Source organism: Caloenas nicobarica, chromosome 6, assembly GCF_036013445.1.
Source record: "Caloenas nicobarica isolate bCalNic1 chromosome 6, bCalNic1.hap1, whole genome shotgun sequence".
NCBI classification, from domain to species: domain Eukaryota; kingdom Metazoa; phylum Chordata; class Aves; order Columbiformes; family Columbidae; genus Caloenas; species Caloenas nicobarica.
Genome location: NC_088250.1, coordinates 8,204,759 through 8,219,360, shown reverse-complemented (window position 1 = coordinate 8,219,360; position 14,602 = coordinate 8,204,759). Strand labels below are relative to the sequence as shown.

General features: G+C 49.0%; 1 protein-coding gene across 1 annotated transcript; it reads right to left on the bottom strand.

Annotated features, from left to right (window-relative positions):
- Positions 1-3,870: 3,870 nt before the first annotated feature.
- On the bottom strand, positions 3,871-10,241 carry ACKR3 (atypical chemokine receptor 3). Its single transcript, XM_065637926.1, has 2 exons — positions 10,181-10,241; positions 3,871-5,835 (listed from the first exon to the last, which is right to left on the bottom strand). Exon 2 carries the CDS (start codon positions 5,806-5,808, stop codon positions 4,714-4,716), a length of 1,095 nt encoding a protein of 364 aa, XP_065493998.1. The 5' UTR covers positions 5,809-5,835; positions 10,181-10,241; the 3' UTR covers positions 3,871-4,713.
- Positions 10,242-14,602: the final 4,361 nt, after the last annotated feature.

Genomic DNA, 14,602 nt, shown 5'->3' with positions numbered 1-14,602 from the left:
GTGCTGCAGTGGACCTCTTGAATTGTACTGATTTCATACTTCACATCCCAGCTAAGCCCACCAGAGTCTGCAGAGAGCCCGTTTGGTTTCCCAGCACTTTCTTGTAAAGATATATACCTGCTTGGTAAGCTAAATAACCAGAAGGACCTTGTTCTGATGCTTTTACTCCAGTGGCAAAGAGCATCCTCCTCAATATTTATCGCAGATTGAGTGGTCTCCCTGGATTCACAGCATCGCTACGATGTTTGTATCTCTTTGGTACTATGAAGCTATAACATTTCCAGGATAGAGACCTTTAGCTAAGGCTTTGCACATATTCCACATAATCCCAGAAAACCAAACAGATCAAAACCTACAAGAAAAAAAAAATGAACTGTTTTCAAACAGCAACTACCAAAACGGAAGGAGACTCATTTTTCTCATGACAGTGGGTGTTATAAAAGTCTGCCACATGCTTTAGGCTTACAGCTGGATTATCCATCTCAGGATCTTTGTAAGCCTGGTTTGAATCATACGATAAACCTATAATGCAAGTACTTTTGCAAACTCACATCGTTATTATCTGTTGTTTTACTATTATTATGTCCCTGTGTTACAGCTATATTACATTGCATTAGAGATGCAGATGCGCACATCTGCACTTAACACACACGCATTTGCACAGGATTATTGCTAAAATTCCTGATTCTACTTATAAAAAGCCCTATAAATCCTGGATAGTTCCCTTTAAATCAGTAGCATTATCCTACTGTAAATACAGGGTGTAAATCACAGCAGTCTCTGGCTCATATCCTCTTCAGCCTGTAATGGAGTGGGGTTGCTAAAAGCAAACCCTGCGCTCCGTACACATCGGTTCCCCCCAAAACCCGTCCCCATTGCATCATGCCCTGCTCAGCCCCACACCCCATCTCGGGGGCTGAGCCCCACTTCTCAAAGTAACAGCCCAGCTCTTCTCATCGACCTGCTCTCTGCAGCAGATTAAGAGCTGTCTTTGGCAGCGCTGCCGCCGCCACGTGCTTAAATATTGCTCACAGCTGAGTTATTTCTTGCTTCTTAGGAACTTTAAATGGCTTTTATGCTCAGTGAACTCATCAAATGCTAGTATCTAAAGTCAGCAGCATTGAAACCACGAATTAGCCAAAGGAGAAACAGGCCAGTTAAGCATTTCTTGCGATACATTTTGTAGATGGTTGCCAGAGGATCTAATTTAAAGTCACTGTGCTACACCTGAATATCATTTATGGCTCATAAAAAGAAATCTGTGTTTAAGTAACAATAAAGCAGAGCTACACTTTCTATATATATAAATATTTTAAAAAATCCAAAAAACTATCGTTTATTACGGAGCAGATGTATTTTTATTAGCTCAGTGCCTGCCTCCGAGGCATGTGGAGTCTGACAGCGCTGGGTGCTTTCAGCCATAAAGCCCAAGTGCTAAGCAGGAGGACTTGCTCCAACACAGACAAGGTTCAATTTTTACTGTTTTCCACTGAGGCCTTTACGTAGTTAATTTGATCTCCTTGCAAAGGCAGGACCCAAACACGTACATCTGTAGCTGCCAGAGGAACAAGGGAGATCCCTGTGCACGGGCAGCCAGCTCACCAGTCCTGCCCCAAAGCCACAGCCCTGCAGCGGGACGGAAGCGAGGACCCTTCCCAACACCCCCAGCTCCAGGGTGGGGACGTTTGGCCAAACAAGGTGACAGCAGCAATCGCATCAATCACTGTAAGTCACAGTCACATCTACCCGAGGACACGTATTTTCACTCACCTGCCATCTGCTGATAAAGTCCTTCATAGCAGACTCCAAGGGGTCCAAACTCACTTTTTTGACTCAGCGCAAACACCAGTTGGGGGATTGTGGCACACACAGCCATGAGAAAATTCTCTTGGAACATATACATATGTTTTTTCCTATTATACCTCTGCCAAAGTTTGATTTTTGTGAATTTTCTGCATGAAAACAAGTCCTAATGAAAAATATACAACAAAGCCAACAAACTCTATCCTTCTGTTCCTCTGTACTGTTCTGCCCTCCACCAGTTTCCCATCATCTCCCCACTAGCACCCTTCTCCCAAAGTCACACCCACCTCCACACAAACAGTGCTGATCCCCAGAAAGGACCTTGTCCAACCCTCCCAAGCCCTGGTGCTGCTGGCAAGGGAGCTGCTGCCCCCCAGCTCCACCTGTCCTTTTGGGTGCCAAGGAGACAAGGTGGGTGCTCAGCCCCAAGTCTTCCCATCCATGGAGCTGGAAAACACCTGTGCATTTGATGCTACAGCTGTTGACAGTGAGGGTCGTGGTCTCAACCTTTACCTGCTCTTAGTCTTACCCTGCTTTTGGAAAAAGCATCATCCCACCACAATTTATCTCCCCAAGGAGAAGGTCTGGAGACTTTATCAGTCTGGTCCATGCAGCAGGTCTGCAAGACCTGCCTGACATGCAGCACCACCCGGGATATCTCCAGGGCTGACACTGCACTGCAAGTACCAAACTGCTGAGAGAGAGAGAAACAAACAAACAAACAAAAACAAACCACGACTGTGAGCTTCAACCAACTCAAACCTCCAAACCAGCTACAGCATCACATGAAAAAAATCACACTGCCATCAGGACTGGACCTGAAATGGAACAGTGATGCTGCTATAAACCGAGCAACAGGCACACGGGAGTGTGATGTAGAGCCCTGTACCTTTGGAGAGGACACACAGCTGCACATCTGGATACTGGGACATGGGAAGCAACACCCAGATAAATCAGGAACACTGATTTCTCAGTATTAACACACCACCTCCAATTTTATCTATCGGTATGAGGGAGCACTTTCCTTCCAGTCCAGGAGTACCTTATGAATGGCCTGGAGGAATCTCAAAATAACCATCTCTTGTAAGAAGCGTCCACACAAAAGGCTGAACTAGTGTAGCAGCATCATTACAGTGATGCTCACAGCCCTTCTCTGGAACCTCCTCCATTGGACCAGTGCTTTTTTGGAAACCCCATGTACAAGGTGTGGTGTTGGCAAACATCTATTTTTATAGGATCATCTTTGAGAAGGCAGTAATATAATACATAGGAAGAAACAAAATACAGTCATTACAAAATTGTTTGGCTATTGGGATCTCGGGACAACGGCATGCTTTGATTTTATGGGAATTTTAAGCGTAGCCCTCACAGCAAGGTAGTTATTGGAGTTGCAAAACATGCAAACCAGCACCAGCAAGTCAGTGATGGCTACGAGACATCTGTGATTTAACATTACTTACCTTGCCCTAGGATAAAGGCCATGATTCAAGTGCTTCAAGATGATCTACTTCATACATCGTGCAGTGGCTGAATCTTGCCCCACGCTTTGACAGTACGGCATTGCAAATTCAACACAAGTCATAACAAAGAGAAGAGATAAAAAGGGATTTAATGCTGTCAGGACTGCTAACCCACAAATTCCATCACAAGCAAAAAACGCACAAGACTGAACCTGGATTAGTCCAAATATCCACTCCATCTGCATACTTCCATATTTTTCTTCCATGTGTTTATTTCTAAGCTACAGACACAGCCTTTCATCACTCCCAGCAGCTCTCACCTTATAAATCCATCAGCTCTACCCTCCCAAACAGTGCGGCCTTCCACAGAGCTGCTCGTCCCACCCCCTCCCCTCTCGCCACGCACCATCTCACATTCCTCCATTCAATGGTTCCTGCTCACCGCCAGCAAACATCAGGAAAACACAGACTGACCTGTTTGCCCCTGCACCAAACAAAGGAGAGAAGGTGGTTTGGGGATTTCTTCTTCTGGGCTTTTTTTTTTTTTCCTAAGGAGGAAGATGGCAAGTCAAACCATGGGCAGGCATAGATTTTTTTTTTTTCCAGATATTTATTTTACAAAAATAACTTACAAATAGAGACGACTCTCAGAAATAAGATCATTCATTCTGTGCATAACAATATAGCTTTGTGAAGTACAGGCGTAGGAGTTAACAACTCTTACAATACTGTTAGTTTTAACATGATGGCAACTATATTACAGTACATACATTTCATGCTCCAGACACGTGGGTATGACCACCACACAAAGCTACGGTCAATAAAGTGTGCCAGCCAGGGAGGATGCACCTAAGAGATCATTTCCATTCTGCTACTTATTGTCATCCTCTTACCTACGATAGTTTAACCCAAATGGCAATCTAACACTCAGACTACAGCACTCTGGATACACTCATCAGCAATATATTTCAAATACATGATAAAAATATATTTAACTTTCAAATACAATTGTATAAGGTACACCAAGAGCCAGAAAATAAAGTCTTGAGCTTTTAAATACAACATACTATATATATCACATATACAAGGAGACAAGAGGGAATCTACATGTGGAAGAAAAAGCTTATCCTGGAAATGCACGTTATCTATGGTACACAATGGCTTTGTCTGCTGGAAAGTCACTTCCATTTGCATAGCGTTGTCGAGAAGTCCACACCGGGCTAGGAGGAGATCAAACAAAACACACCATCAAAAGGCTTAATTTTGGTACCACTTCCATTTTACACCTGATTCTACTCTTAAATTACAGTTTGCTATTTCTCTTTTGTAGGCTGGAATACATGCCCCGTTCATAACATACACAGTGAAAGGGAGGATTAAAACAAACACACACACACAAACACAAAAACCCAAGTCAAACAGTCAAGGAGGTTTCTTTATGGGGTTGCAGTCATTTGGCATTTTGCTCCAGAGCAGAGTATTCTGCTTCTGACACTCTGGAAGCATCAATAAGTTTAGTGAGACCAGTTTTGGCAGAGTACTTGAAAATAAAGGCTTTCATGAGCTCGTATCTGTAGTTGCGGTTAATGAAGCTGTACAGGATGGGGTTGACGCAGCAATGGACTAGAGAGAAACACTGAGTGATGTGAAGGGTGGCATACAAGAAGTTCTCCATCTGACAACTGAAAGGTATGAAATGAAGGCTATAGAAGATGTCAAGCAGGACAGCTATGTGGTAGGGTAGCCAGCAGACAAGAAACACAACAACGTAGGAGAAAATGATCTTCCCGTTGCTCTTCCTCTCTTGGTCACTAGAGGCGGAGATGGTCTTTGCAAGGAGGAAATAGAAGACAGCAATGACGGGAAAAGGGATAAGAAAGCCCAGCACGACGGAGATGAGTTCCATGCCAATCAACCACTCTTTGAAGCTCTCCTCTGGGTAGACAGGACGGCAATAGGTTTCGTTGTTGGAGGAAACAGTCTTGAGATAATAAGTGTCTGGGAGAGATGCAGAGAAGGCAAGGAGCCACACTAAGATGCAGATGCAGCGACGGATTATCTTCTTCTTGCGATTGCTGGAATTGGTGAAATAGGCAACGGAGAGGTAGCGGTCCACGCTCATGCATGCCAGGAAGAAGATGCTGCTGTACAAGTTGATGGAAAATATAAGGTGAGTTATCTTGCATGTGATTTCTCCCATGTGCCACTGGTTATGCTGGACGAGGGAGACAACCCACACCGGAAGGGTGATGACGACGCACAGATCGGCAATAGCCAAATTAAAGATGTAGAGGTGGGTTTCGTAGCCAGTCATTTTGGCTTGGAGGTTGACCCACACCACGACTGAGTTGGCCACCAGCCCTATGACAAAGATGAAAATGTAGAAAAAGGACAGGGTGTAGAGCAGAGCGCTTTTGTTGAGTGTGCCAGGGCATGTTGTCGCATCCACCGTGATGCAGTCACCATTGTTGCACGTCCAGTTGATCTCCGATAAGTTGGCCGTTTCCAGAAAATCAAGGATGGAAGCCAAATCAAGTGCACTCATGTTCGCTCAGTTTGGAGTTCAAGTGACCTATAAGCAAAACAGGATCAAATGAAATGACCTACGTTAACAGAGATATTTCTGCTGCCATTTTCGTACCACAAAGCACACGCAGGACACACTGCTTTAGTGATGCCCTACTCTTCAAGGCACTTTCCATTAAAGAGATCCATGGAGTAAAACAACCAAAATAGACATGCAGCAAAACTCATCGGGTTGACAAAAGAGGAAAAGCACTAGCCTTTTTGTATGATTTTTTTTTTTCTTGCAGCTCACATCTGACATCATCAGGTTGGCTATCGTCCCTGGGTGTGAAATCTGCTATGTACACCATGGCCAAACAAACGTCAGGCGACTAAATCTGTCTTCTCCAGCATAAATGATGACACTATTGCTTTCAGCAGGGGAATCTTTAAGCCATTTTATCTGCACTCCCTCAAGCATAGTAGAATTGATCTGGCTGATACACAGTACCGTAAAACATTTACCACAAGCTCTGGTCAGCATCTTGTCAAGCCCAGCTCCAGCTGCATTAAGCAGAAATGGGGAACTAAGGGGCTTTGTACCCTCATCCAATTTTAAATTTAAATCCTGCTTCATCCTCCCCACTTCCCTTGAATTCTATTTTACAAAGCATCCCCTGTGTTTTAACGATTATCACATAGCTTTGAGAAAAGAAAAAAAAGTCAGAGCTTGACTGCTGAGTAGATCTGCTGGGCTTAAGTTTTCTTTTTAGGAGAGCGCTTTGATTTACAAAATGCTCCCCCATCACAGCCGGCGCCATAACAACTGCTTCCTCCTCACCCTTTTGCTTTTCTACGCCTACTTTTCGTGCCTCTTCAGCGCCTTCCTCCATCAGCAGGCAGTGGACAAAGCACAGGGCTCCTCATTAACTTCCTCACCAGCAGAAGAAAGGGCCCCCGCAGACCCACATGGCTTACACAAAATCCAAATCTAGGCTGCTAATTACCGTTGTGCTTTTGGGGCGGCATAAAAACGCTGCCTCCCCCGCTGGGACCCTCCCACCCCACAGAGCCAACAGTACCAGGCATGGCAGCAGCCGGTCGCCTTGGCCTGTGACCACCACGCTTCAGCCAAGCAAGTTTTTGAGCCCCGTATCTGGAAGCTCCAGCTTTGGGTGCACCAAATTGAAGATGGAAAGGTGGGTTTCCAAGGGATGGATGCCATCTCACTCTCCAGCCTCTTTGCTGGAGCCAGAGGATCAAGTCAGCCAGCCCACCCATGGTCACCATCATGGGCACTTCCAGCATCCTTAACGGTGGCCACCTTGTCCCTCCTCATGTCTCCAGCCCCTGCAGTGAGCGGTACCTCCTGATGCCAACCCGGCCCCGGGGCAATGCCAGCATGAGCGATGGGTCGGAGAGAGCAACAGAACGAAACGACTCCTGCAGCCACCCTTTATCTCTGAACAACCTCGAGACCACCGTAAGACCTTTTAGTGGGGCTTACAGGAGTGAGGAGGGGACAGCGAATAGGGAAGAGCATGGACATGCTCCCACACTAATCATTCTCTTCTCACCCCACCTCCTGCTCCTCAGAAAGGGAACTGGGTTGACACAGCACCTCTCACTCCTCCATCTGCATAATTGGCTCTTCCCAAACCCCCCACCCTCCCAGAGGCTCAGGCTACGGAAGAGAAGGAAGATAAGGGAGGAGATTACCGGGAAGGACTCAAGACACTATTGTCCCAGTGGAGGGGGAACCTGGTGGCACTAACAATGAGTAGGGCCATGTACACATTCAGGGGAGATCAAATCTCTCCACAAACAGAGCCCAAATTGGCCCCACGAGGAGATCTAACCTATCACTTCAAACTTATGCAGCCTTCCAGGCTTTCATCTTGCTGGCCTGCTGAAAGACGGAGTTGAGATTTAAACCAAATTAAGCACAGAGTTTGCTAAAACACCAGCTAAAGAGGGAGCTGAAACAGTGGCAGCTTTCTGTCCTGGGATAAATGATCCCTCTCCTCCAGCTCAGGAGGGCAGAGGCTGATCTAAGCCATTTCTACACCGGGCAGAAGGGCTGATCCCACACCCCGCAGAGACACAGGCCACCCTCAAGCTGCCTGTACCACCCAGCTGGTCCGGGCAGCAGGGATGTTCGCTGCCCAGGCACAGCTCTGTGGGATGCTCATGTCAGCAACTCAGAGAGAGGGATGGGTCTCCTGCTAGACCTCATCCAGGATCCCACCACTGCAGCTGTGGCCCCAGCACACACACTTTTCAAAGCTCTCCAAGTCCCTGTATCTCAACCCCACAGCTACTAAAGCAAACTCCCAAAAAGCCACAAAACTCCCAGCCCCATAGCACAGGCCACAGTCTTATGCTGATGTTTGTGGACAGCAAGGTGAGCAGAGCAGGAGAACGCCAGACTACCCCCCTAACACTCCACAGAAGTAGCACAGGTGGGCCTGGGCAAGTTCTGGGAAGGCACAGGGTCCAACAAGGACCACTCACCCCATGTCTCAAGACCCCAACTCAAGCCAACCTCCACGATGGGGCTGTGACCACCCATCACCAAAACTCCGACAGAGAAGAAACTCAGACCTGGCTGAGGGGGTTCAGATCACCAGTGCCAAGAGAGGTAGCACAGGTGAGCAGGGAGGCAGCAACAGGGCAGCAGAAAGCTCTTGAAGCTGTGGCTCACACCACACTAGGCACACCATGGCCACCAGCCTGGAACAGCAGCTAGAAGAGAGCACCATGGTCCCAGCTGCTCACTCGCAACCACCCCGGGCATCTTACGGAACATAAATGATGCTCAGCCCAAATCTCAGGCTGCCTGCACTCCAAGAGCAGGTCCTGCTGCATGCACGTGCATCCATCTGTCCGGGGCCGTCCGCATGCCTGTGTGCTTTCGCATCCCCAGCACGGTAATAAAAATCTGAAACCGATACGGCCTCCCAGGCTCAAAGGCCGGCCAAGGAGGAGCGGCCGCAGTGGTTATAGTCAGAGATTACAGCCTTAGGAGGCCAAACTCTCTATAGGCTGAGACTAGCTGCTGTAACCCGAGCTTTGACTCCCACCCAGATTAGCTAGGAGGTGTCCGGGTGGGAGGGAACCCACCAGACACACTCAGTAAAGCCACTCTATGCTCCTAAAAAAAATACCTTTAGCGCTCTCTGCAGACAGCACAATACCCTAAAACCTCGTGAAGGCAGCTAGAACTGCATTTTGTGTCCACTGCACTGCAAACCCCTTGCAGGCCATCGCCCCTTCGTCCGGCAGGCACACGTGCCATGGCAGGTCCCTGCTAGTTTGCCAGAGTTGTGGCATGAAGGAAAGGAGCTGCAGCCAAAATCCTGCTCCAGACACTCTGGAGACGATGCAACCTGCAGGACTGCACTCTCCCCACTCTACCTCCCGCCCAGGACCCTGTGCAGGCTGTGAAGCAAGTAAAGAAAGTAAATAGGCATGAGCATCCCTACTTCGGAGGGCAGTCTAGCACTGTGTTCAAGCTCTCAACACTTTTGGGAACTTCTCAGCACCCTCTCTTCCACCCACAGCATCTCGCAGCCCATCCTGCCTGCACTCAGACCTGCCTGCAGGCAGCTCAGGGGTGCAGGCAAACTGGGCTTTGCCTTTCCTGAGTGGAGAAGAAAACAAACTATGCCAGAAAAGCCAAGACAGCTGGTCAGGTTGTCAAGTACGCACCTTCGCTCTCCCCATGTCAAAAGAGACCAGCCAGGCACTCCACCGCAAGGAGACGGACAAAACAGTCCCTTCCAAGCTGTTTAGCCACTGCAGGAGGATACCCATGCCCTCAAGGAGCTTTGCAAGACCGAGCCTGCCTCATATAAACTCTCTGCTACAGTTCTGAGTTATAACAAAACAAACGAATGAAAAACAACAAGAAAAAAGGAGAGAGGGGGAAGAAACAAGTCTCCTGCGCACCTCTGGATCACACCCAGACATGCAGAGGAAAGGAGCACCCAGAAGCGAGCAGGGCTTGGTACCGGGACGGTGGCGGGATGCTCCAGTGGCCCAAAGCAGGTGACTCCAAAGTCTCAGACCCTCCCAGCACGCTACCGACCTTTGCCACACCGAGGTGTGCCAGCCCGCTAACCGGGCCGCGGGAAAACCGGGTGGGCTGCGAGAAGACGAGGCTCCCCCCCACCCCACCCCAAATGTGACCCCGAGAGGGGCTGGGATGCAGCCGAGAGCGGCTGCGGGGTGCCACAGCGCTCAGCCCGACGGAGCTCGACTGCGGCAGCCACGCTGCTCCAGCCTCCCGTTCCTGTCACACCCCTGGGATGGGGGACACGAACACCCCGCGGCGCGCCGCGCCGCCCCCCCCGGGCCCCGCAGCCCCTCCGACCCCGGTCGGGTCGAAGCTCCGCGTCCCCCGCCCTTACCTCCCGCAGCCTGGGCGCCGAGCGCTGGCGGAGCGACGGAGCGCTATTCGGCGCCGCCGCCCCTTATATCCGCGGCGGGGGACCGCCCCCGGGGGCGGCCCGGCCCCGTGCCCGCCCCCGCCCCGCCCGGCACCCGCAGCGGGGCTCTGGGGGCAGCCGGTGGCGGCGCGGCCCGGGGAGGGGGCGCTTCGCTGCGCCCCGGTAAAAGAAAGGGGTGGTGGGTGTTTTGGGGTGTGCGCGAAGGTTTAAGAGGAGAGTGGATGGAGGGTTGCGGGGGGATAGGGAGCCTCAGGCAGCCGGTGGCTGGAGAGAGGGAAAGGGGACTGACAGCGGGATGGGAGAAAAAAAGGGGAAAACGGAGGGAAAGGCGGGGCGGGGGGGAAGAAAACAGGAAGAAAAAAAAAAAAGAAAACAAAAATAAGAAAATTTTAAAAAAACCCACAGAAAAAAAAAACACGACAGGAAAAAAAAAAAAAAGAAGAAAACAGAAAAAAAACCAAAACAAAACACAAAACCAACAAGAAAACAGGAAAATAAAAGAAGAAAATGGGGGAAAAAAGGGAAAAAAAAGAAAACAGGAAAAATACAAAAACGGGGAAAAAAAGAATAAAAAAGATTTTAAAAAATACTTGTAAAAAGAAAAGCAGGTTTCTAAGTGTTTTCTATTTTGTTTTGTTATTTTCCTCCACCAGTATAAAATACTGAGACGACAAAGCAAGGGCAGGAGTGGGTTCTCACCTCTACTCCCCCACCTAAGGCAAGAAAAATAACACCAAGGAATAGTGACAGGAAGCCAGAAACTTGCAAACTAAAACTGAAAATCCACACCTTCATGCTCCTCAGCACAGGAAAGGCAGGTGATTAAAATGGCCCGTGGAGACAAACAGGGTAGGTCGGTACTCAGCTCCAGCGGTGTCAGCCTGTCTGTCTGTCCCGGGGAAGATGCCAGGATTAGATGATAATCTACCTGCCGACACAACAGCCGCACGATACAACTTGCTGAAGCCTGACAAGGGTGCTGACAGCTCCGAGGGACCTGTCACACGTACCCCCGGGGCTGCTCTGAAAACACCAGATAACCTGGAGCAGGGGCCTGGCTCCCCCCTACCCAAACTCTGCTGCTGGGGCACACGCTAACAGGCATGGCTCTAACAGCCCACATCACCCCGTCAGTCCTGAGCCACTGTCCAGCAGGATAAACGGGTTAGGCAACACATTTTAACCAGCACTTTTTGGAAGATATGGGGCATTTTAGCACTTGCAACTCCAGGGCTTCAACACCCCCAGAAAGCACGTATTTTATTTCCCCAAAGACGCTTAATCCTATTTCCACAGGCAGTTAAAAGCTTGCATTAAAACCTGCCGTCAAATGCATGCTTAAAAAGAAAACGTGTTTTCCCGTGAAAGTGCCTAGCACAAGGTCTCAATCTTAAAGCAAGTCAGGGATGCTGCAAAACAAGACATATTATTCTGTGGCAGAAGGGACCCCATTTAAAAAGAGCAAGGGTGCAGGTTAAAAGGACTCACTCCTATTTGCCAGCAGAGCAGCCTTAATTCTTAAAAAAAAAAAAAAAAATTGCTATTTTAACTGTGCTCCATTTCTTAGCCCACAATGCCTTAATTCTGCCCCCATCAAGGAGCTGAGTCAAATGCATCGAATTTACAACCCTGAAAGCAAAGGCACAAATAACTTCAGCTTTTCTGCCAGCAAAGAGCAGATTAAGCTGTAGATATTACACCTCCTGCAGCTCCAAACCCACGTGCTGAAGCTTGGCCAGTGCTCAGCCTGTGCTGCCTCCCAGCTCAGCCCTGCGCACCCCCAGAGACCCCCAACACCTCCCAGCTCACACAGCACTGGGGTGTCCTGGGGAGTACATGGCATGCTGGAGAAAGGCTCAACCTGTTGGGTGTTCGATGGTTTCTCTGTCCCCACCGAGATCTGGGCTGTCACCAGCTCGAAGTGTCACCCTGCAGCAAGATCTCAAGAAGTCACCAAGCAGGCCACCTGGACCATCCCACATCCACCACCATGGTCACAACACTGCTGCGAGTTTAGGTGCCAGAGAAGGAGAACAGAGGGACAAGTCTCTCGCTGTCCCACAGATGGAGAGGGTGAGATGTAAGGTACCCTTGTCCTCCTCCCTGACCCCCACTCTCCCTGGACGAGGACAGACGGGTCCTCCGAACTTCACAGCTGTCAGTGAGCCAAGCATTTCAGCATCCCCTTAAATTCTGAGTGCTTGTCCAAGTCCATGGACACTGGCAGAATTGAAGCATGATGAGTTCAGACAACGACAGAATTAGGTTTAAAAATAAGCATGTACTTGGCTAAATCAGGCTCTGAAAATCCTAGGGAAAAGAAAAAAAAAATAAAGGCACTCTAGCAGAACTCCAGAGTTGCTTAGCCAAAAAAGCAAGCAGAGTGGTTTTTCCTTACTTGGTGTGCCAGAAAATAACATTAAGTAGTACAATCTCTTCTACAGCTCTCCAAAAATACCCACCAGCATCTGCAACCACAAAGCTGCTGGCTGTCCAGGAGTCCTAGGCAACATCCCCTCTCCTGCATTTGCTGAGAGCAGAGCCCTCACTGCCCTTTCCAGGTTCTTCCCTCCAGCTATCTTTTTATAGCGAGCACGTTCCTCACGCAGGAGAGACGGAGCCCATTCCCCCTCCGTTATGAAAGCCAGATTTTGCTCGGCGTTCAGGGACGAAATGCTTGGGCGGTAAGCAAAACAAGACGGTCTTGAAAAAGAAAAAACCCCACGCAATATGAAACACAGCAAGCACAGCTGGGGAGAAGCTGGGCACACCGGATAAGATCAGCAGAAGGTGGAGATGCTACCTGCTTGCTGGGATTAGTTGCTATCTGCTGCCAGTCCAAGCAGGTGTCCCCAGAGATGTGGTCTCAGACAGTCCAACAACCAGAAACTCCTTGTAGATGGAGCTATCCAGGCAAGGTGATCCATCAGTCATTGAAAACGAGTGGTCTCCAGATTTTGAGGAAAGGGGGAAAGCAAAGCTCCACAGCTCTTCACCCTGCTACAGAAGTGTCTTTGGCAAGGTGCTCAGGAGGGACCAGTCACCTCCATGGGGCACTGGATTCAGCTCGCTGGGTTTTTCTTGGGGTCCTTCCATGAAGAGCCTCAGTTGTCCTCGTGAGGACCACAGGCAGGACCATGGGGGGCCCTGCGCAAGGTCAAGGCTCCACTGTGCTCAGCACTGAAGATAAACACACCTAAGGGCAAGTTCTGAACCGCCAAGATAGGTACGGCAAGAGGGGCAGGCATAGGGTATTGGGCAAAACACAGCACTGAAAGACAGATTATTATTTTGTTTAACTGCTTATCCATTTGCTTTACGTATGTATTTTGTTTAATTGCCTGAACTACAGCAATATATTGGTTTTTTTCCTCCAAAAGCACAAATTTTTACTAATGCAGGGGGAGAAAAAAATCAGGAATTCTTCACAGTCCCCACAGCCTCTCCCTGCTGACATTGGGAACGTGGGCTGAAAGTCTTCTAATTTTCTCTTAAGGCTTCCCTTCCCACCCAGGAGGCAGATGGATGCTAACACCCAGCCCTGCCTGCTCAAGTCAACAGAGAAACCAAAAAAAAAAAACAACCACCACCAAAACACACACACCACAAGCTGGCAGCTTCAAGTGCTAGAAAGATTTTTTTGGGGGGAGTGAGAGAGAAAGCCAATAAGGCAAAGTGTATATGCATGTTGGGTGGGGAAGCATTTTAATAGCACAGCAAATATCAAAAAGGGACAAAGGGAAACATTTCTCCATTGCGTAAGAGAGGATTTGCATGCAGCAAGGCGGGAGCAGCATCACTGAGCGGGCGTCCAAAAGCAGCCGTCTCACACGCAAGAGGAGAATAACCCGCTGGCTGGGAGCGCAAACACCCACATCGAGATGATAAAGCCAGGGAGAGCCCTGGAGGAAATGAGGCTGTGATCCGTGAAGTGTACGAAGGTAAAAGAGAGCTTCCTGCAGTCCTGGAAGCCTGCGCCAGCGGGCTGCTGGACGAAAAGGCAGCGCTCATTTCCTCCCTCTGCCAAGACAGCTAGTTCTCTGTCCTCTCCCGGTCACGTTCCTCGTTGCATCGGTTGGATGATGGATGGAGAAACAAGCCACCAGACTAACAAAAGAAATAAAGAGATGACTACATTGGGAGTCACCTCTGAAATCGCAAGCAGAAAGGAAACGAGCGGCAAATTTCCAGCAGGCAGCGACTGCAGTAATGCCCAGCTCCACTTCCCCTACCAACAGAAAACAATCAAGTCATTTAATGCCAAGCCATGCCTAAAGCAGCGTCAGCAGCTGTCAGGAAAGCCACAGGGCTGGTCTCCTGTCCAGCTCTGTCCTGTCCAGTTTGGAATAGACGCAAGATGAGGAAACCATGGGAAAGGAAGCA